Source organism: Carassius auratus, chromosome 38 (genome assembly GCF_003368295.1).
Source record: "Carassius auratus strain Wakin chromosome 38, ASM336829v1, whole genome shotgun sequence".
NCBI classification, from domain to species: Eukaryota; Metazoa; Chordata; class Actinopteri; order Cypriniformes; family Cyprinidae; genus Carassius; species Carassius auratus.
Genome location: NC_039280.1, coordinates 23,655,274 through 23,679,596, shown reverse-complemented (window position 1 = coordinate 23,679,596; position 24,323 = coordinate 23,655,274). Strand labels below are relative to the sequence as shown.

Sequence of the window (24,323 nt, the reverse complement as noted above, 5' to 3'; positions counted from 1 at the left end):
GAAGATCTTGTTCTGTCCAGGCTGGTATATTGCAATGCTCTCTTGGCAGGTCTTCCAGCCGATTCTATCAAACCTTTACAATTAATTCAGAACGCAGCAGCAAGATTAATTTTTAATGAGCCAAAAAGAATACACGTCACACCTCTGTTTATCAATTTGCACTGGCTTCCAATAGCTGCTCGCATAAAATTCAAGGCATTGATGTTTGCCTACAAAACTACCACTGGCTCTGCACCCATTTACCTAAATTCGTTACTTCAGACTTATGTGCCCTCTAGAAGCTTGCGTTCTGCAAGTGAACGTCGCTTGATTGTGCCATCCCAAAGAAGCACAAAGTCACTTTTACGGACTTTTAAATTAAATGTTCCCTTCTGGTGGAATGAACTCCCCAACTCAATCCGAGCAGCTGAGTCCTTAGCCATCTTCAAGAATCGGCTTAAAACCCATCTCTTCCATCTTTATTTGACCCTCTAACTTTAACACTCACTATTCTAATTCTATTCTTTAAAAAATCTAACTACCTTTTTAATCTTTTTGTATTCTATTCTCTTTTCATTTATTATGCAATTGTATATGTATGTGTGTGTGTATGTGTAAAGACCTCTAACTAGCTTGCTCTATTCTTTTATTTTTTATTCTTTATTCTATCTGTTTTCTTTTTATTTATTATATTATTTAAAATCCCATGCTACGTGTACTGTGTTAACCTAACTGAGACTTGTTTTAGCACTTATATATCATTGCTCTTTTTGTTGTTTTTGATTGCTTCCACTGTCTTCATCTGTAAGTTGCTTTGGATAAAAGCGTCTGCTAAATGAATAAATGTAAATGTAAATGTAACTCTATTGATAAGTTAGTTTTAAAATTAGATTTAATGTGTAAATAAATAAATGACTACATACATACACACAATAGGTGCAGGTTACACATCACCACCTCATCAATGATTGTTTCAAATCATATAAAGACTGAAATTACATGAAATATATATTTAAACATTAGAAAATCTGTACTTTATTACAGCTTACACTTACATGCTAAAAATCGAATTCGCACATACTTTATTATGTGTGACTAGACTATTGTAATGCATCACTGAGTGGATGTGCCACTGGTTTATTAAAGCAACTTTGGGATGCTCATATTGACCATTTGTTGCATGGTTAAAGAAAAATATACTATACATATTTATATAGTTAAAAATTTAATCACTTATCGCTTGAACTACTGAGTCCTCATCTCCTCTCTCTACTCAAACCCTGACAGTTCTCTGTTTTGCTTTGTCTGAGTTACGTTCACTAGTTCCCTTTCGACGGAACTTCGAACTGCGTCCTCTAGGGGGCGCTTTGGGGAACACCTCGTCGTGACCCGTGTCTGAAGCATCCAATGAAAAAACTAGGGCCGGGACTTAATTACACAAAAAATAATGCGTTAATTAAGATTAATTAGTTACAGAAAAAAAAAATTCCCGCATTTTTAATAACTTATTGTTGCACTGCGGTTAAAATTAGTTATAATTTTATTATTTTTCTCACTGGTTGAGTTTCGGCGGACCGATTATACTGAAGCACCAACTAGCGTTCGCATATCACCGCAGCACATGATCGAACCTCAAGGTATCACCTCAACGCAAAAGATATGGCAGCTAGCGTGGACTTTACACTTTATGTTGAACTATGTATTATTTTGTTGGTGCAACTGGCAGTTTATGTTAAACTCTTTAGTGTTTGGGCCAAGGTTATTGAGAGTTGGACTTAGTATGTTATGGCCTCGGAAGCAACAGAGAGATGTTTTCTAATAGTCAGGGTTTCCAATGTTCTGAATGTAATTGACAGTATTGTGTTTTACTTAAAAAACACTTTACAGAAGGTTCCAGTACCTATAAGCTACCTGAATTTCTGAAATGTACTATTTCCAAATTGTTTCTAAATATGCTATTGCTACACTTAATGGCAAAAATTGCACTGGTCTGCTAGACTTGGTTGAACAAAAATAAACAATATTTTGTTGCTTAAGCTTATGTATTCATTCATTATTCAATGGTATACTATAAATCTATGTGCAAAATCAGGTCAAATATTTATATGCGATTAAAATGCGATTAATTTTGATTAATTAATTACAAAGCCTCTAATTAATTAGATTATTTTTTTAATCGAGTCCCGCCCTAGAAAAAACACCAACTTGTTGGCCGGCGACAGCCTCCGACGTCACTACCGGTGTGACTTTAAATCAGCACGGGAGAGCACGTCATTATCTTCTACATCTTCAACTGACTGTTTTGTTTGAAGCGTGCATTTGAAAGAACCGGTAAGGGCGATCTTTCTCTGTTTATCATGGCAACAACTAGGAAGCATTTAGATGATGTGTGCATCCATTGTTTGGTGAAAAGCACGCACGCGACGTCTTTGAGGAGGCAATCTGTGTGCATTGTGAGCGTTTTTTCAATGGAAAAAGCTCCGCTCTCGTTCGTCTCTCTTCTGATAAAAAAAAAAAAAAAAAAAGGCAAGCCATCTGCTTCCCGCAGTTCAGGATCTGTCCACGCTGAGGTGGGAAAGAAAATGAGCTAGTGAGAATACAGGTGGATCTGTCTGAATGGTTTAAAGAAGGACTTTAAAAAAAGGGGGGTGGGTCGGCGGACGAGAGAGAGCCTTGGGAGGATGATGTTATATCTTTAACACTTTCTCATACTGAGGTTAGTGCTCTGCTGGGTTTTTACCCAGGAAAAGCAGGAGATATTTGAGGATGGTGAAGAAGCTGAGGCTGAGCCTTCTCAATTCTCCTGCCCTGCGTATGTATAGCTGTTGGAGGTTATTGAGCGAAAATTACCTTTTGACCATAGCCCTCCAGCTCAGGTGAGCCTTTCATTTGTGCATGATCTCCATACAGAGATTAAAAAGAAATGAAAGATGCCGTTTTCTTCTAGCATCCATCGGTTTCGGCATTAAAGTAATAAGCTGACATCGAGGTGATGCGCGAAAGCGGCTAGGAGGGTATGCCCCTGTAGAAAGAGCAAAAAATGTAATAAATAATTTATAAACGTTTAGCTGTGAAAATGTTTTCTTTCTGCAGGGGAAACCTCCTCTCTTAATCTCCCTCCTTGTCATCTAAGCCCCTTAAGAAAATCATCTCGCTTAAATGGCAAGGCATACGCAGTAACAGGTAAGGCTGTGGCTTTATTACACACAATGCTGGTGCTTCAAGCATATCAGAATGATCTGCTAAGAGACCTGGATAGAGGCTGGAGCCTTTTTCTGATCAGGTAGCTGAGCTGCGCCGCACCACGGATCTCTCTCCATGCTACCAAGCAGGCCGCCTCTACCATGGACAGTACTATGGTGGCCATGGTGGCAGCGGAGAGACATCTGTGGATGAACAGACATTGGGAGGATAGAAAATGCTTTCTGCTCGATGCTCAGGTTTCGCCTCCTGAACTTTTCTGTATTTCCGTTTAGGCGGCGATTTGAGAAGTTCAGGGAGACGAAGGGGTGCTCTGCTGCTTTCAGATCCTTCGTTCCACGAAGGTCCAGGTCTGAGCCCAAACAACATAGGAGTCCTAGCCTGTCTCAATCTGAGGATCAAAGATGGACACAGAAGGCTAGTGTCATAACTCACGCTCCTCCCCCACCTGCAGGCAAGGGTTAGAGGAATCGTGGGTCACGAGGAGGTAAGCAGAACCTAAGGGGTATGATCTAGACGAGGCAGCGTTCTCGTCCGAATTGGAGTGATACAGAGGTACCTACTCATTCTCTTTGGGGATTTTTAACCCTCTGGAGTCTGGGGAAAATAGCCTCATAACACGTATATGCGTTAATCGACTTCAGAGGGTTAACTTCTGCTTTTATCCTCCCCTTCCTAATTCCCCTGTAACCAGCAGCTCTCCACCTGATTGCATAACAGTCTCCTATGATGGACCTATAATGTTTTTTATGGTTCCATGTCCATAGCAACCAACCTGACTGATGGTCCAGACTAAAAGTAGGTGCCCCTTGAGCGGGGCTCCTTTGTAGGAGGGTGGGTGAGTAAATGTAACCCTCCCTGTATATACTTATGTGTATTTAATTGCTGGTGGTTACGTGTCTACTAATAAACTCTGTGAGTTTCCTTGATCATAAGGCCTGGCCGCTTAGGGGTGCTGTCGCATCTACCAGGAAGTGGAGGTGGCAGTTACAGAAGTCTTCTTGTATATGCTGCCTCAGGTGATGCTCCCCTCACCCGAGTTTTGTAAAATTGAGCTTGCCTCTCCCGTGAGATTCAGCACCTCTGCGATGCTTAGGAACCTTTAAGAAGACAAGCTAAGCTTTGTGTACTTTCTCAAAACATCATGGTGGTCAGTGTGTACGTGAACACTTTGGCACTTTCTAAAAATCCACAAGTGGTAAGACTCTGCAAACTTTCTGAAAACATGTACAATAAGGGTTACGGGTTCTGCTTCGTTCCCTTTCTTGAGTTGATTAGACCTTGGTTCCTTGGGCTCCATTCAGCCATGTGAATACACTGTGTGTATTTGTTTATACACTTGCCAACATGAGGGGCTATTTGGGTGATTCTCGTGGTAATTTAGCAGTGCTCCCCTTTTCCAAAAAAGGGTCGCCTATAAGTGCGCTACTCTGAGCTCGGAGTTCTCCTCTTGTATGAGACGGAGTTCTCTATTTTTTCTCCAGAGCGCTCCAGTATTGTTTCCATAGATCGAGTTGATGACTCTCAATCATACTGTTTTGAGATGCAACATTCCATCTATGAGCTACTCTATCGGAGTGCCACGAGAGCCCCTCCTTAGAACAGTATTTGAAAATCCACGCTTTCTGAAATCCACACTATGGTAAGTTCGCACGCTAGTATTCTGTGTTCTTTCTAAAATCCTATATGGTGAGGGCTTCGCGCGGTTACTTCGTGCCCTTTCTTGATTTGGTAAAAGCCCAGTTCATCTTGGGCGCCACTCCACCTATGTATCCTCGGATACTGAGCTGTTGAGACAGCTCTTTCAGCAAGCTTATGCGTAAGCTAGCGGTAGCCCCTGTGTGACAGGCAAGACTTGGTACAAATGCTAGGTTCTTAGCCATATCCCTTTAAAGGAATCTTTCCTGATTCCAAGCCTTCAGCTTTACCCTGGGCCGAGGCCCTAACAATTAAGTTGGGTATGTAGCTTAGGCCTTTTGGCCATAAGGGGTACTGTCACAGACAGCCGTCTAAACATCCCAGTGGCAACTCCCATGGAAATGGTAGAGTTGGTACTTAGTGCTCGCCATGATTCTGGCCTGCATTCCCCTCAGCATGGCAGTGTGAGTATACTGTTCCCCAAAGCGCCCCCTAGAGGACGCAGTTCGAAGTTCCCTCGAAAGGGAATGGTCTCAGGTTACGTATGTAACCATAGTTCCCTGAGTAGGGAACGAGACACTGTGCCCTCTAGCTCTCTGCCATGCTTCAAACGCAAGCTTCAGATGAAGAAGATAATGACGTGCTCTTCTGGTGCTGATTTATGGTCACGCCGGTAGTGACGTCAGAGGCTGTCGCCGGCCAACAAGTTGGTGTTTTTTCATTGTATGCTTCAGACACAGGTCACGACGAGGTTTTCCCCAAAGCGCCCCGTAGAGGATGCAGTGTCTGGTTCCCTACTCAGGGAACTATGGTTACATAGTTTCCTATTATTGTCCAGTCACATTTCAGTTGAAGAGATAGTTATTTCTCCTGTGTTTCCCTGGATATCTCTTGAGCATTTTGAATTGTGAATAAAGTTTTGTTTCTTCTTCTTCATCATTGGGTTGCCTCGATACAGCCACCAAAATGTAACAGATGATCAAATTAATGAAATTCCTGCAGTTAGGCTCCTCTGCCTTGAGGACCATATGAAGGAATTTTTAGATCTTGCATGCCTGACGCACTACCCAGACAGCTGCCTGGCCATGTGACAAAAGCTAAGCTGTTTGGAGAAGGTTCTCGAGTTACCTTTGCCACATTTATGGAGAGGGTGCTAGTGAAATGCGGTTAGCTATTCACCATTGGGCTTCGCAGATAAGGAATTCAACTGCCCTGATCCAGAGCCCAGCCACGCATCACCCTAATGCATGAAGCGATTGCCTGAGCCCAACGCAGACAGAGAGCCCAAGCCCACTGAAACACACAAGCTAGCAATACATTGGCTAAATTAACGAAAAATAAAATCAAGCAGTAATGACTTTATGAACTACTTTACTTCTAAAATCGATACTCTTAGAGATAATATTGTAACCATTCAGCCTTCAGCTACAGTATCGCATCAGACAGTGCACTATAGACCCCCTGAGGAACAGTTCCACTCATTCTCTACTATAGGAGAGGAAGAATTGTATACTTGTTAAATCACCTAAACCAACAACATGTATGTTAGACCCTATACCATCTAAGCTCCAAAAAGAGGTGCTTCCAGAAGTCATAGATCCGCTTCTGACTATTATTAATTCCTCAATGTCATTAGGATATGTCCCCAAAACCTTCAAACTAGCTGTTATTAAGCCTCTCATCAAAAAAAAAAAAAAAAAAACACAACTTAACCCCAAAAACTAGTTAATTATAGACCAATCTCAAATCTCCCTTTTCTGTCTAAGATACTGGAAAATGTGGTATCCTCACAATTATATTCCTTCTTAGAGAAAAATGGTATCTGTGAGGATTTCCAGTCAGGATTTAGACCATATCATAGTACTGAGACTGCTCTCCTTAGAGTTACAAATGTCCTGGTTGATTAACCGTGAGCCGGACGCGACTTGTATCCAGCTCCAAACGGAGGGTGTCTGCGGAGTCTCATGCTCATCTGATCGTGGTCGTATCTCTCTATTAGTTCTATTGGATCTTAGTGCTGCGTTTGACACAATTGACCACTCATTCTTTTGCATAGACTTGAACACTTTGTTGGCATTAATGGAAGTGCATTAGCATGGTTTAAATCATACGTATATGACCACCATCAATTCGTAGCAGTGAATGAAGAGGTATCATATCGATCACAAGTGCAGTATGGAGTACCTCAAGGCTCAGTACTAGGGCCGCTACTCTTCACGCTTAATATGTTACCCTTGGGAGATATCATCAGGAAACATGGTGTTAGCTTTCACTGTTACTCTGATACTCAGCTCTATATTTTTTTGCGGCCTTGTGAAACACACCAATTTGTAAAACTAATGGAATGCATAGTCGATATAAAAACTGGATGAAGGGTAATATCTTACAGCTAAATCCTGAAAAAACAGAGGTGTTAATTATAGGAACTAAAAACTGCATGTATTAACATAGAACACTGTCTAAGATTTGATGGCTGTCCTGTCAATTATTTGTCATCAGTTAGGAACCTAAGTGTGCTATTTGATAGCAATCTTTCCTTAGAAAGCCATGTTTCTAGCATTTGTAAAACTGCATTTTTCCATCTCAAAAATATATATAAATTACGGCCTATGCTCTCAATGTCAAATACAGAAATGTTAATCCATGCATTTATGACCTGAAGGTTAGATTATTGTCATGCTTTATTGGGTGGTTGTTCTGCACGCTTAGTAAACAAACTACAGCTAGTCCAAAATGCAGCAGCAAGACTTCTTACTAGAATCTGGAAGTATGACCATATTAGCCCGGTCCTGTCAACACTGCACTGGCTCTTTGCTGGCTCTATTTCTTATTACTTATAAAGCCCTGAATGGTTCAGCACATCAGTATTTGAATTAGCTCATGTTACATTATAATCCTCTATGTCTGCTACATTCTCAAAACTCATTCTACCTAGAATATCAAAATCAAATACGGGCGGCAGATCCTTTCCCTATTTGGCGCCTAAACTCTAGAATAACCTACCTAACATTGTTCGAGAGGCAGACACACTCTTGGAGTTTAAATCTAGATTAAAAACCCATCTATTTAACCTGGCTTATACATAACATACTAATATGCTTTTAATATCCAAATCCGTTAAAGGATTTTTAGGCTGCAATAATTAAGTAAACCGGAACCAGGAACACTTCCCATAACACCCGATGTAATTGCTACATCATTAGAATAATGACATCTATGCTAATATTAGTCTGTTTCTCTCTTATTCCAAAGACCCTGTAGCCACCAGATCCAGTACGTATCCAGACCAGATGGTGGATTGGCAACTAGAAAACACCTCTACAGCCCTGAAAGACAGCGTAGACCAGGACAACTGGAGCCCCAGATACAGATCTCCTGTAAAGACCTTGTCCAGATGACCACCAGGACAAGACCACAGGAAACAGGTGATTATTCTGCACAATCTGACTTTGCTGCAGCCTGGAATTAAACTGCTGGTTTCGTCTGGTCAGAAGAGAACTGGCCCCCTAACTGAGCCTGGTTTCTCCCAAGGTTTTTTTCTCCATTCTGTCACAGATGGAGTTTCGGTTCCTTGTCGCGGTCGCCTCTGGCTTGCTTAGTTGGGGTCACTTCATCTACAGCGATATCATTGACTTGATTGCAAATAAATGCACAGACACTATTTAAACTGAACAGAGATGACATCACTGAATTCAATGATGAACTGCCTTTAATTGTCATTTTGCATTATTGACACAGTTTTCCTAATGAATGTTGTTCAGTTGCTTTGACGCAATGTATTTTGTTTAAAGCGCTATATAAATAAAGTTGACTTGACTTGGCTAGCACAAGAGGAAGTCAGGCCAATAAGCCTGAGTCTCAAGATACATCTGACTAGGTGTGCAAGCCGGCAATATCACTCTTGCATCTCAGCTGGTTTTGCCCAGCTTAGTATCTCCTGTGTCTCCCGAGTTCCCATCCAGCCTCCCTCTCTCACCTCCTCTTCCAGAAATACCATACCCTTTTATGAAAGTGAAAAAGGTGACGTGACATTCAGCCAAGTATGATGACTCATACTCAAAATTCATGCTCTGCATTTAACCCATCCAAAGTGCACACATACAGCAGTGAACATACACACACTGTGAACACACACCCGGAGCAGTGGGCAGTCCTTTATGCTGCGGCCCCCGGGGAGCAGTTGGGGGTTTGGTGCCTTGCTCAAGGGCACCTAAGTAGTGGTACTGCCAGCCTGAGAGTCAAACTCTCTAGCAACTAGGCCATAACTTCCCCCTTATGCGGATTTGCCATGGGCCTTCCGGTCACCAGCTCTGCATTGGTGTGAGGACCCTCTATCTCTGCTTCTGCCCCCCAAATCCCAGACTCAATCTTGGCCCTCTGACCCATCTGCTCTGCCTTGGCTCCCTGCTCCCTTATCTCCACCATGGACCATCATCACACTGCTTCTAACTGGCCACCTTGTTCTTCAGACATCCACCTTGGTTTGACAACGATTCCACCCCTCCAGAATCGCCTCATTCCTCTTTCCCTCTGTCTCCTCCTTCCCTCTGGCTCCTTTGTCCGTAGTCACAACAGCAACAGTGGTATTCCGGGTCCCGGAATCAATTGGCCCTCTGGCCAAATTTGTCACTGAGCTCAGGATCTGTTAAGCAGCAAATCCTCCACCATGGTCTTAATAGTCATCTATTCTTACTCTCGAATCATGATCAGTGAAATCTGAATCCTGCAGAATGTGTTGTATGCAGGGTTAAAATTACTACTTTTAAATTGTTGCAGTGTATGTGTGTGAATTGCACTCTACCCATGATAAACTGCCCGAGATGTCAAGTTTTGTGAAGGAGGACCTTTGGTAGGAAGCATTTGAGCTGTGTTATTGTTACTGTGTCATTGCGCTACTTTAAGCTGTTCTTTCTTTCGTTCATTATTCATGTTTCAGTTTATGTGGGTGCTATTTGTCCAGTGTAACATGAGTTATTTGTTGTGCAACAAGTAATTTATTTGGTAAATGTTTCCATAGCTGTTCATTTGCATGCTTTCTTAGCCCATCCAATCTATTCACAATTAAAGAATCCCAACTGTAATTTTTTACCAAACCATGCTTCCAAGCACAGGTGGAGAGCTGTAGTTCTTCTTGTCATGTGGTTTGTGGATGGTTGTTTGAACGGTAGTTTCAGGAAAGACCAAATCATTGAACTATGTTTGTAACAATTGAGCACGTGACCATAGTCAGCCAATGAAATACTCCAGTGTTACTAATGCTACAAAAGTCAGCAAAATATTACCTGATCTTCCATCCCTCTGGAAGTCCACATGATACCATTCTCCATCGTTCACTTTTTTGTTCACAGCCAGTGTCTTGGTTGTGCCTGATCCCATATCCAGAAGCAAATACAAAAGACCATCCAGCATCTCAATGGCAAAGAAGTCTACCTTCCGTGTGAAAGGGCTTTTGGCCTCTTTTGTCTGTTGCTTAGGTTTCCCATGGCTAAAGAGGAGAAGTCCATTGGGCTCAGAGGTGCGGAAGTCAAAGGAAATAGAACCAGTTTTCTTAGTGTTCCATTTAGGGAGTGTGATGAAGGATTCTGGTGTCTCAAAGGTTATGGGATCTAATGTGGCAACATTCTCACACTTAAAGGCAACAACTCCATGAATCTTCATTTTTGGGTCGCCTTTAAAGGCCATTCTAGACAGCTCCAGTCGAACATCATTGTTTTTATACGCTACCTATAAATACAATATGTCAAAATATAAAATTACAATTGAACAGAAGTAATTTGAAACTCTTCTGTGTTTAAAATCTAAACTGTGTTTGCAGAACCATTAAATCAATGGGAGGAAAGACTGATTGAAATAATGATTAATTCAATTGCAGGTGATTTGTACCTGTTTTGTACTGCAAACGCAATTTAGATATTTCTCTCTTGATATGAATGGATCTATTAATGTAGGACAAACAAAAGTTCTATTACACTTTTTAAAGATATATAAAGTTTCCTCTGTACATCTTATATCAGGTTCTTTACCTCCCTAAGACAGCCCATAAAGTTGTTGCTAACAGGTGATCCCGGCAGGTCGGCTGTACTAGGACTTCCTCCAACATAGAAAAAGTCATCAGATCCAAGCATGGTGTAGTCCTCTTGAGTATATCCTGTGGTGGTCAGTATTCCATCCACAGATATTGTTACCTAAAGAAAAAAAACCACAGGAAAAAGGATATACAGATGCCAGTTTTCTATTGTCTGGTTTTCTACCTCTTTTGTAAGAACAATGGGGAACCTGTAAGTGCTCACAACATCCGAAGCCCTATAGAATCACAACAATTCAATGGTTTATGGTGCTGAAGTGGTTGATGGTGCTGGAATGAATCTGAAGGAGCTTCATACCAGCACATTTATAGGCTCACTCTTTATGAGCGGCACTTTAACGCCATCAACCAATGAGCTGGTGTGATTCTACAGGGCTTCAAACCTTGTGACCACTCTCATGTTCCCCATAGTAATTAGACAGTGTCTTCAGGGTTACATTCAGTAAAACTGACATTATTCCTTTATTTTTTAGATATAATTTTTTTAGATTAAAACCCATTTTTATGTCTCTTTTTTTCTTTGACATTTTGCATACATTTGAAGGGATAGCTTTGAAGACATAATTTACTTAAATATAATCATGTGTTGATTTATTAAACCAAAGAATGTGTTAGTAATGCCCCATAGCAACCTATAATTAATTGACAGACACAAAAATGGTGTTAGTAACTAGGAAAGTCTTTTTAGTATGTTTGCTTGTAAGTAAATTAAACGGAAACCATGCAACAGGGTTCAAATCCATTTTAAGCAGTGCCACACTGTTTGGTGAATACATTAAAATCTCATGCCACTTTCTTTTTTGTGCATTCACATAAAATCTGATTTTACTTTTTAAGTTTATTTTATGTGAATATAGAGTAGTGTCATTAAATTATGATGCCTAAAACATTTTAAAAAAGTGGCATAAGGTGGGACTAGAGTAAAAAAAAAAAAAACCTTTTTTATGGATGAATTTTATCAGCACAGCATTTGGCAGACCATGCGGAGAGGGAGGGAATAGAACTGACTGCGGCAACTAGGACATGTTCAAACTACTGTTGTGTAAAATGTTCGGGATGATGCTTCTAAAGTGGTTCAAAGTGAACTGGACAGAAATCGGAGCAAATGGCTGCTGGAAAACTAAATTAAGTAGATTAAACAGAAAAATAAAATAAATAAAAAAGTAACCAACCAGTTTCATTTTTTCTGATGTCTACAATCAAGGAAAGGTAAAAATAACCTACAGCATACCCAAAATAAGAATCAATTAGAATAATATCTGCCGAACAATGTAGTTTGTTTACCATAGCATGTCCAATGCCTGAGTGCTTTGTGGAAAAGGAGGAGAAAGGAAATGTAAAAAGTGTGAATAGAATAACGACTGTTACTCAAACAAAACAAAGCTATGATGATTACCAAGGTTAGTACATAGTTTGTTAAAGATTAAGAAGCAGTTGGTTAGTAGCATGACACATTCCATGAGTAACATTAGTTTTACAAAGCATATTAGTAACTGCATAAAACAAACAATAATTGATATGCTTAGCATCTGTTAGTATCTGATTTTAAGGTCCGACTTTATATTTAGTGGTCTTAACTACAATGTACTTACATCAAAAACTTTTGAGTAGTTTAAAGGGTGGGTTAAGACATAAGGGATGTTTCAACGATTGAATTATAAATGTAGTTATAGAAATGAATTATAGATTTTTTTTTTAAATAGAAGTACAATGTAAAGACACATATGCAAAAAGCAAATCATGTACCAAATGATTTATTTCAATGTAAGCACATAGTAGTTAGGGCCACTTAATATAGTGGCCTTAACTCTAGATTCTAGATTAATAGATGCTTGGTAATTATAAACAAGGCCTCTCGTGGGTTATTGCTTTACTAAATTGAAATGTCATTAATTTTCAATGTGCATACTTTACTATGTTTTTTTACTTACCATGAGCCAGATTTACTAAAAACTTGTGGCAGCACAAACCATCTTTTGGCGTTTAATAACTACTCTCTAGATTTACTTAAAACAAGCAGTGAAAAATTAGCTGAAGAGGTGCGGAAAGTTATTTTTGCAGCTGACCTCATTGCATATGCATTTGTAGGATATTCACTTTCGGGCACAGCATTTTATGGGAGGAGAGTATTTAAAAGAATAATTTAAGGTGATTTATTAAGATTTGCAGTAGTCAGTTAACTGTTATTTGCACCATAATATAACGCACCTCAAACAAATGTCTTAACTCATTTTGCTGTTGACATGGCTGCAATAGTTGCTAATTTGCTAGGTTGTACTTGTCATTATGGATATGAGATGGCTGCATCTCTGCTCTATAATTTGGTTATTAAATCACCCACAAAACTTCCCACTCCCATCAGCACTTTGATGGGATTGCTGTCTTGTGCTAATTTGCTCTGTTTAATAAATCTGGCCCCATCTTTGCTATTTAGATGATACTTATTTTACAATAAAAAATAGACAACATTGTCCTGTTCCAAAACCTAGTGTGCTGTCCTTACTGCCAGGCAATTTGAACACATTTGTACTTCACAAATTAATAGTACATTCAATATATATTTACAATGAGATTCCAGCACACACTTTGTATTTCTAAGGCCATGTCTTGGGAAGAAAAATGAAACCAAGAATATGCTAAAGAAATCCCTACTGATTTTTATTCCTAGTTAATCAGAATCCCTTAAATCATGTCTGAATTATTATAATCACTTTTCAGTAAGACTTTGAATGTGGTTAATTCAAAACAGAGTACCATGTCTTATTATAAAAAAGTGTGCCTATTCATACAAGAAAAAAATAACTTCAGATTTTTATTTTTTCCATATTCCTGTAGCTCTATTACCTGACGCAGATTTCTTGTTACTTTTATATCATGCCATTCATTGTCATTAAATTTCCCATTGACTGGTTCCACCAGAGCTTCAAATGCCCCGGAACCCAAATTAATGACAAGAGACACTGCTCCGTTTTTCAGCGCCAGGTTGACATAGTCAGCAGATTTTCCCGTGTGAAGCATCAGTCCATTTCTCTGGAGTGTTTTGAATGACAGCGTGATTTCATCACTGCTGCTTTGGATCGGGTTCAGAGAAAGGTCATAGCAGAAGTACTCTGACCCTTTGAATGTTGCCACATATTCTTCCATTTCTGCAAACAAATAACAAAAAAGATGGGTTAAAAACCTGGCAGGTGGATTCATCTCTAACCACACTTTGCACACTGATGTTGACTATTGCACAAGCACACAACAACGGCAAAAGATATAAATGATTGGCTAGCACAGATACGTGTACAGGTGACTGAGGTTGGCCAGAGTGACCTGTGATCTTGAAAAAATCAATCTCTGAATTGTATGTTTACAGTATCTATCGGTATCAAACAATGTCTTTTAGACAGTGCCTCTTTATTTATATACCAGATATCTGCTCCTAAATGATGGCCACCACAGCCATTTTATTCCTTCAGTTCCTGGTTCCCTTTCAAGGGTGCTCGTGCTGCATCAAGTAGTGTTTCTTTGGGAACGCTTCTGCATATATAGTTTTGCCCATGTTGATATTTCTTCTCAAAGCAGAAGCAAAATAGAATTAAGAAGTTTGGATCTCCTGATGCCAAGGCAGCAACTGTATAATGTTTTTGGGTATGCAACCAAATAATGCAGGTAGGAAACTTTATGCAGGGTCTGAGGACCATCAACCTCTCAAAGAGGGCTTCTGTCATGATGCTGCAGGACTCAGGATTTTGATAGCAGGCCAACTCCACTACCTTATATTTCAGGACACAGCGGAATGTTGCGGAAATGGAAAATGAAGCGGAAATCATATCGATCACAAGTGCAGTATGGAGTACCTCAAGGCTCAGTTCTAGGGCCGCTTCTCTTCACGCTTTATATGTTACCCTTGGGAGATATCATCAGGAAACATGGTGTTAGCTTTCACTGTTATGCTGATGATACGCAGCTCTATATTTCCTCGCAGCCCGGTGAAACACACCAATTTGAAAAACTAATGGAATGCATAGTCGATATAAAAAATTGGATGACGAGTAATTTCTTACTGCTAAATTCAGAAAAAACAGAGGTGTTAATCATAGGGCCTAAAAACTCTACTTCTAATAACCTAGAACACTGTCTAAGACTTGATGGTTGCTCTGTCAATTCTTCGTCATCAGTTAGGAACCTAGGTGTGCTACTTGATCGCAATCTTTCCTTAGAAAGCCACGTTTCTAGCATTTGTAAAACTGCATTTTTCCATCTCAAAAATATATCTAAATTACGGCTTATGCTCTCAATGTCAAATGCAGAAATGTTAATCCATGCATTTATGACTTCAAGGTTAGACTATTGTAATGCTTTATTGGGTGGTTGTTCTGCACGCTTGGTAAACAAACTACAGCTAGTCCAAAATGCAGCAGCAAGAGTTCTTACTAGAACCAGGAAGTATGACCATATTAGCCCGGTCCTGTCCACACTGCACTGGCTCCCTATCAAACATCGTATAGATTTTAAAATATTGCTTATTACTTATAAAGCCCTGAATGGTTTAGCACCTCAGTATTTGAATGAGCTCCTTTTACATTATACTCCTCTACGTCCGCTACGTTCTCAAAACTCAGGCAATTTGATAATACCTAGAATATCAAAATCAACTGCGGGCGGCAGATCCTTTTCCTATTTGGCGCCTAAACTCTGGAATAACCTACCTAACATTGTTCAGGAGGCAGACACACTCTTGCAGTTTAAATCTAGATTAAAGACCCATCTCTTTAACCTGGCATACACATAAGATACTAATATGCTCTTAATATCCAAATCCGTTAAAGGATTTTTAGGCTGCATTAATTAGGTAAACTGGAACCGGAACACTTCACACAACACCGTACTTTCTACATCATTAGAAGAATGGCATCTACGCCAATATTTGTCTGTTTTTCTCTTGTTCCGAGGTCACCGTGGCCACCAGATCCAGTCTGTGTCCAGATCAGAGGGTCACTGCAGTCGCCCGGATCCAGTACGTATGCAGACCAGATGGTGGATCAGCACCTAGAAAGGACCTCTACTGCCCTGAAAGACAGCGGAGACCAGGACAACTAGAGCCCCAGATACAGATCCCCTGTAAAGACCTTGTCTCAGAGGAGCACCAGGACAAGACCAAAGGAAACAGATGATTCTTCTGCACAATCTGACTTTGCTGCAGCCTGGAATTGAACTACTGGTTTCGTCTGGTCAGAGGAGAACTGGCCCCCCAACTGAGCCTGGTTTCTCCCAAGGTTTTTTTCTCCATTCTGTCACCGATGGAGTTTCGGTTCCTTGCCGCTGTCGCCTCTGGCTTGCTTAGTTGGGGTCACTTCATCTACAGCGATATCATTGACTTGATTGCAAATAAAAACAGACACTATTTCAACTGAACAGAGATGACATCACTGAATTCAATGATGAACTGCCTTTAACTATCATTTTGCATTATTGAGACACTGTTTTCCAAATGAATGTTGTTCAGTGCTTTGGCGCAATGTATTTTGTTTAAAGCACTATATAAATAAAGGTGATTGATTGATTGAAATGGGATATGGCTCTCTTCCCCTTTGTTTCAACAGGGTCCTGCCCACAGTGGTGTGTGCCGAGCTGTCTCTGGTAATGGAACAAGAGCTGTAGACTGTCTTAGAAAAGGAGGTCCTTCACCTGAGAGAGATCTGTGTCAACTAAATTTGGGTTAAGGCTGAACACCAAGAAAATAAAGAGGACTACTTATTTAAGCTCGGAAAAGGTTTCGACAGTGATGTAGGCAAGTCTGTCTCCTGCTCATATCAGTTTAATCCTTGCAGCCATAAACTAGCTAAAGCAAGGCCGGTCACTCATTGTCACAGTTGCAGAGTCTGTTAGGTCTGATGGCAGCTGCATCCAACGTGATACATTTTGGCATTCTGCATGATTAAGGTTACGAGCAGGTGACTTTGTACCTTGTTTATGTTGAAGAAACCTCGGTTCTTTTCCCAGGGTCTTATGCTGGATGTTCCTTGTCTTCATGTAATGCTTACGACAGCCACATACTTCACAGGTTGCAGAGTGACCATGAGTGAGTGCTCAGCTCAGGGTCTGTGGGGAGGGGCCATCATCTTTTATTCCACAAAAACTGACTGGAAATTAAAGCTTCGAAGCACTTTCTCCCAGACCTGAGGGGCCATGTGCCTGTCCTTATAAACAACTCATTGGTGGTCTCTTACATAAATCACCAGGGAAGTCTGTGGTTGCATCCACTTTACAAACATCAGATCCTTATGTGGTCTCAGGGCAAGCTGCTCTCCTTGGCCCTCATTTATATGAGCACACAAAACAACTTACGACAGAGTTCACATGTGTATCCCATCATATGAAAGATCAGATATTGATAAATGTGGCAGCTGAAAATAATTGTCATTTAAAAAGCATGCCCCTAAAAATGCCCTGACTTAGAAACCTTACCCATAGAGTTTACAGCATGGAGAAACATAACCCAGCCAAGAAGAGGAAGAAGGCTAATCACATAAAGGAGGAAAATATATCGATCGTACATTAAAATCACGCTTACCTCACAATTGTTGCAAACAATTAAATTATTCTAGTATATATTATATAAAAATACTTTATTAATATGATACACTGTAAACAGAATGTTTTACCCTTGGCAATACATTTTCAAATGCAGAATATTTAGGGATGACCATAAATAATGGTTGGTTAATAATTAATTAATAATCAGTTAAATAGTAAAGGTAATTTAAAGAAACTTGTTACACATTTTAGTCAATATAGCAAAAAAAAAAAAAAAAAAAAAAAAAAATAACAATAATAATAATAATTTGCAATTACAGACATTCAGAAATAATGTCAAATACAAAAGATTATGTCAAAAATTAAGGAAGGTGCAACAAAGTTCCAAAAACAAAAGTATTTAGAAAATAAAACAAGTTCAGGTTCGGCATTTGTTCTAAATATAAAACCATATAAACATCAAGCCAAACATTCAAGGTTTAACATGTAACCATGGTTCCGGGAAAAAGAGTGAGACACTATGTCCTCAAGTGGACACTATGGGAATTATAAAATTGTGTGAATGTAGACGTGAAACAGTCAGGCCATAGACAGGCCGTAGACATAGCCAATTGCTGCAGTGCATGCTTGGCCACCTGGTGAGAGAGCACCAAAAGAAGTAGACAAACATACACCAATTCTAAAGAGGTATGCCAATGATGCTCTAGACAGCTAAAACACCTTAGGGCAAATGGGGAACCCAACCAATACATAATATTTAGGAAGGGATACCCCATTCGACCAAGTTGGGAACACAGCTATCGTCAAACAGCTATAATTTCTAAAGATAATGGTCCATCTACATGAAACCCTCTAATTACAAGAGAAACAACCCAATCCAATGATCAGTTCATCCAAGGGAAACTATGCTCAGACAGCTATCATTTCTGGGGAGGCTGCCCGACGTAGCTTGTATTATGAGAATAGAGCAAGAAATCCTACTTCAATATCCCTACTGTACTTTAGTGAGGGACTTCTTGCTTCACCTGGCCAAAGAGCAGCTTGTCAAAGGTATCTTTCCTTAGACAGCTAGTAACTTGGATGACGTTACAGCTGGACCACAGTAAATATATTGGAGGCAGCTCGACCTGAGATGCTCCTAACTAGAGCATCTCAAAACCCCAAATTACTGGGGAGTGGCATCTTGCTACAATCTTTATAAAAAGGGATTGCCATCAAAAGAAACCATTATTTAACTTGTATATCACTGATAAACTTTTGCTTAAGAGAAAGAGTGAGGAACCCTAACTCATTAGCTTGTGAAAAGGGACATCCAGCTCAAGATGATTCCAATGAGGTACCAAGGAGGACTGTCTTTAAACATTTGCCAAGACACAGAAGGACCATCTATCTCACATTCTGTGTTATTTCATAGGAGCTTTAAAGAAGACGGAGAAAACCAGAGTTGGGTGAAAAAGAAAAACTCAATAAACAAAGTAAAAAAATATTTGACTGATATCTTTTCCTCCCTCAACATTTCTATAGACATCACAATATATCTTGAAGGCCACAATAACTGTGATATGAAAAATCTGTTATAGGGGGCCTGGAGAAGTTTCGACATGCTTTTGTGCTTTTTTCAGTTACTTCTAAACATATACATGGCTTGATTCTGAAAACACTGTATTCAGTACAAAGTGGGCTACAATAATATGTAAATAGCATGTATGTACATGATTTGACACAAAGTTTGGTTTTACTTTTCTTAGTTTGTGCTTAAACTGACAGAAAATATTAGCTTTGCTGTTTTTTGGTGTTGCTAGGTTGTTGTTGTTTTTTTGGTAGCCAACTAGTCCGGAGGTCTCTTTTGGCCTTATTTTAACTAAATAAAAATAACTGTTTTATTGATTTAAGTTGAATTTTATTAATCAAAACACAATGCCCACAATATAATATTCAGTGTTGGGCTGCCAAAACTCAGAATGCGTATACTTTATAGTTTTGTTGCAAATGAATTAAACATTTATAGTGCTATATCTCAGCTTAATAAAACAATTATATTGTATACACGGTTTAAAAAATCTGTAAAAATATTGCACTGAAATGTGCGCTGAAGGAATTTGTGTATTTTAATTATACCTGTCATGCTTGTGGTTTTTCATCATTATACAGTCTGTTTAAATATATAATCAGAAATATTCAGAAACGCATGTGATTCCTGACCTTACGCATATGATCTGAATTCCGAAATTGGAATAGCTTTTCGATTCCCAACCCTCCTACTAAATTATTTCATTCTTGCATACAAAAAGACCTGTGTGGTGACTATGGTGCCATGTAAAATATTTTTGAAACTTACTAGGTTTATTATTTGTTTAGTTTTTTTTTTGATAATGTCGATAATCATCTGTTACCTGACTGTTGACATCAACATCATGATACTTATGATACATCATCTATATACAATAATATCATCATATCACCCAGCCATAGAACCCTAGATTTCTATTTAAACATTTGATTAAACATACATGAACCAGCTAATCAAGATCCTTGAGATCACTTCTTGAGATCACTTAACGTACAGGCAGGTGTGTTGGAGGTGAGTGACTATCCAGTATACTACATTGTTTAGACCTATTGTACAGGCTGGTTTCTACTACTGCTACACTGATAACAAATGCTTTACTTTTCATTTTAACCAAACAATCCAACGGTAGATGCATGGATCTATGACTGCCAGACAGACGTGCATGGAAGAAAAGACATGACTTCCACTTATTCTAGAAAATCAAAGGTAAAATAAATAAATACAATTTGGTGATTTATATATAGTTATATTTAAGAAAATATAAAACAGTGTTTATCTTACCTCCCACACTGGGTAACTGAACTACAAGTTTTTATTTATTAATTTATTTATTTCAAATGACATTTAATTTGGACCTCCAAATGAGATCCACCATTCAGAGAAGTCACTGTTGCCACTGTGCTTTATGTAGTTTCCAGTACAGTCCTGCCAGGTAATCATCTGTTGATAATCAACTTACACCAGCTTCCACACGCTGGGTCTCATTCATGAAACACGAGCAGAACGAATTTTTGTGTAAATCGCGTGTAAAGTGGTTTAGGCGTAAATTCTCGGATTCATTAAAACGTTCGTATTTTCCAAATGTCAGTTGGTACGAAAGAAATCTACACCTGCTCCCAGCCACGCGTAAATAGTGCGTTTAACGTCTGAACGTTTTGCTCATTAATACGGCTACATTTTAATTCACCTTAATCGGGTACATATTTACACAGCATTTTGAACAAAATATTATATATATTAATTACATACGGTTTTTCTTTAAACTTTTATGATGGCCAGTAATAGGATCTGTAATATGCTGCCAAACTTCCTTTTTTAGGACCTGATACGCCACTAGTACGCTTGAAAATAAAATGTGGCGTTTTGAATGAACTTCTGATAATAAAACTTCAATTTCTGCAGCTGAGAAATGTTTCTTTTTCAGTCGCTTTTGAGAAGACATGTTGAAATCCTTCATTTGGTGTCATAATATGATGCTCATATATAGTTGTCAGTCGGATTTAATAGGCGGGATTTATGGTAATTGAGAGAGAGCGTGCACGCGCGTCCCATTTACGACTGATTGGAATTCATTAACACACACACACATTTCACATCACATATGACGTTTACGGAGTTTTTGTGAATCAGGAGAAGAGTTTTCGGGAAGTTCTCTTTACGCGCAAATCACTCAGATATTTACTCGTATATTTACGAATGTTTCATGAATGAGACCCACTGTCATTTTGTAGTCTTATCGATGTTACCCACAAGACTGTTCAGATTACTTTTTTCTTACCTGTGGAAATACTTACCCGTTTCATCTCCTCGTTGTAACCCCTTTGAATTCCTTCATCATTGTTTTCCAGTGTTCCTCTGTGTTTGTTCCAAATGGTCTATTGCCACTAATCACCACCTGCACTGAAAGGACTGTTGTCACCCATTAAGTGCATTTCATATAGTATTTAATTTACTTACCTACACATATCCTGCACCAACTACCTTTCAATAAACCATGAAATTGAGTTGCCTCTGCCTATTTGTAACATGACAGAAGACCACTCCTTTATGTTGAACTCAGAAGGTACGGATTTTATCACTTTGGGATTTAACCTCATCAGCCACAACCAGGATGATCTTTTCCTTTAATTACACATTTGTGAATTTTTACATTTGACAAATGTAGTAAATAATGATGAAAATATTCAAATTGGTCTATTCAATGCTGGCATTAACAAGCCCTTCAAGATGCCTCAGTGCTGCCTGCCAATGGTCATCGAGGGACACTCTGCCAGTTTCTATAACTAGCTGTTAAACTGAATTGATCTTACTTTATCATGGGAGAAGTGGAGTGGGACCTTGGTCAAATCGATCTAGTTTCTGCAAGGCCTCCACAGTTTACTTATGTCTTTCCAAGGCCTTAGATTCTGATCAGTTCCACTCGAGACTTTCAGAATCAACTCCAGAACCCATGACAGAACCTTGCATCATGACCGCCATGCCTCCCACAGACCACAAGCTCCCCCTTGTGCTTGCAACAAACAAGAACACATCTATCCTAAATCCAACATCAAGGGTCAGGTCCATCCATCTAGTCACAAATCCAGTTGTCCCAAGTCCGATGGTCCGATGGCATGTGCTCATGGTGGTCTCAAGACCAGTAGTTTCAAGTCAGTAAACTACAATAGCCGTCTTTACTCATTCACAACTCTACATTAATAAATACATTTTAAAAATGAAAAAAATCTGTTTGAGGCAATATAGAAATCCTGGCCAGGATGTGTCCAGGAAAAGAAGACGTATCACAGTTAACCCTACCTCAGGCTTCATGTGGATGTGGCCACAGTCTTCAGTCTGCTCACACTCCTCAGCCTGATCACCCGTACCTGTTGCTAATCGCACTTCACTCACTTTACACCCTGCCATCAACACAATAATCTGTATCACTGGTTTTCACACACATGCTATACAGACTCACCCTATTATCTACCTGTGGATTCTTACCTGTGATTATCCTCATTGTGGTTTCTCCATTTTGTTGCTTCCTGTGATCGTCTGTATTGTTGTTTCTCCATCTGAAGCGACTGTTACTCTCAGTCAAGTGAATCTTTGTTTCACTGTGGTCATCTATTCACTCACCTGCATTCCAGTTTACCATTACCATTCAATAAACCCAGCTTCTGAGTTCATTATATGAGTTCATCACAGAAGAACTGACCCAACATGAAGCCAGCAGGGTTTTCCTATGTCACCCTGATATTCGCCTACTCTCCTCTGTAAGACTATGTGGAGGTGTTCATCTCGTCTCAAACTCTCCTGATGCCACCTCAATTTGTTTTCTCACCAGGCTCTGCCCAGATCCAACATTAGGGCTCAAACCCTCTCTCCTTCCTCCATCAGTCCATCCCAGACTGATCACCCACACCTATAGTCAGTGGGCATTTCAGCAAGCATTCCATTTAAACCACCCATTACCACAGTTGTGTTAGACTTGTGTCATCAATTACAACATCATGGCTTCATAGAAGAAGGATCCAGGTACTGAAATGGCCAGCCTGCAGTCCAGATCTTTAAAGAGGAAGATGCGACAAAGAAGACCTTAGACAGCTGAGCAACTTGAAGCCTGTATTAGACAAGAATGGAACAACATTCCTATTCCTAAACTTGAGACACTTGTCTCCTCAGTCCCCAGACGTTTGCAGAATGTTATAAAAGAAGAGGGGATGCCACACAGTGGTAAACGTGGCCTTGTTTCTAACTTTTTTAGATGTGTTGATGCCATGCAATTTAAAATCAACTTATTTTTCGCTTAAAATTATACAAATTACTCAGTTTAAACATATGATATGTAATCTATGTTGTATTCTCAATAAAATATTGAAATTTGAAACTTCCACATCATTGCATTTTGTTTTTATTCACAATTTGTACACTGTCCCAACTTTTTTGGAATCGGGTTTGTATATGTAATGTAGAATATACTGTAATACTTACATAGGTGTAATGTATAATGCCTGCTGCCGTCCACCATGTTAAGAGAGGAGCAGGAAACGGGGCACTCACTGCTGGCTGCCCTCGTCCGGAGAAGCCATCGCTGTCCACCAGGAGAAGGAGGAGTGTTGGCTGTCCACCAAAAGATGTCCAGTACCACGTCATAGCACCACGAGTGAGAGCCTCTCAGCTGGTTGAGGAGCAAGCGGCATGGTGTCTGGGGACCGGACAGAGAATTTTCTTTTCCTCTCTCTCCTCTCTTGCCTCTGTCTCTCTTCATCCTTCCGTCTCTTTTTCTCTTGCAGTCTAACCCCTGGCCTGCGAGGGGTGTTGGGGGTATGTGACACATGGGGCGGGGCAGAGAGTCTTGGGAATGGAGCAAGGCTGGAGGAGTTATCGATAATGAGGGACACCTGCGCCACTCACCTGTCTTGAGTCCCACAGAGGAGCTCCAAATGGATAAAAGGAAACACAACGTGGCCAAAGTTGTAAAAAATTATTTAGAAGAATGACTGAGAATTCATTTCTGAGCCAAAAATCTTACTTCCGGTTTGGTATAATTTTCGCCTGTTTTTTTTTTTTGATCATGGATCTAATGACGTAGACGAGAATGGAAGTCCTTATATGAGCATTTCTCCCGGAAAAGTGCATCCGCGCACACACATTGACCAGAAGAGAGCGAGACCGCGCACATCAACGCGGTTCAAAATCGTCAACAGCTGCATAGGATTTGTTAGAGAATGCCTCCAAATAAGTGCATTTTTGAATATAAGGGAAGGTTTACCGTGTTCAGCTTCCCCAAGAACCCAGCGTTACATGAACAGTGGATGCAGTTTGTTTTTCCGGGGCAGCAAC

General features: G+C 39.8%; 1 protein-coding gene across 8 annotated transcripts in view; it reads right to left on the bottom strand.

Moving 5' to 3' along the window:
* Window positions 1-24,323, bottom strand: part of LOC113057425 (neurexin-1a-like) — a 129,973-nt gene that overhangs the window by 81,499 nt on the left and 24,151 nt on the right. For 5 of the 8 annotated variants that reach the window (XM_026224832.1, XM_026224836.1, XM_026224834.1 and 2 more), the window contains exons 4-7: window positions 13,748-14,049; window positions 12,188-12,211; window positions 10,842-11,003; window positions 10,101-10,542 (exon numbers count right to left, since the gene is read on the bottom strand). In XM_026224832.1, coding sequence (XP_026080617.1) covers window positions 10,101-10,542; window positions 10,842-11,003; window positions 12,188-12,211; window positions 13,748-14,049 — 930 coding nt within the window. The remainder of the gene's footprint in view (window positions 1-10,100; window positions 10,543-10,841; window positions 11,004-12,187; window positions 12,212-13,747; window positions 14,050-24,323) is intronic. The other 3 variants (XM_026224835.1, XM_026224837.1, XM_026224840.1) reach the window with 1 other exon arrangement.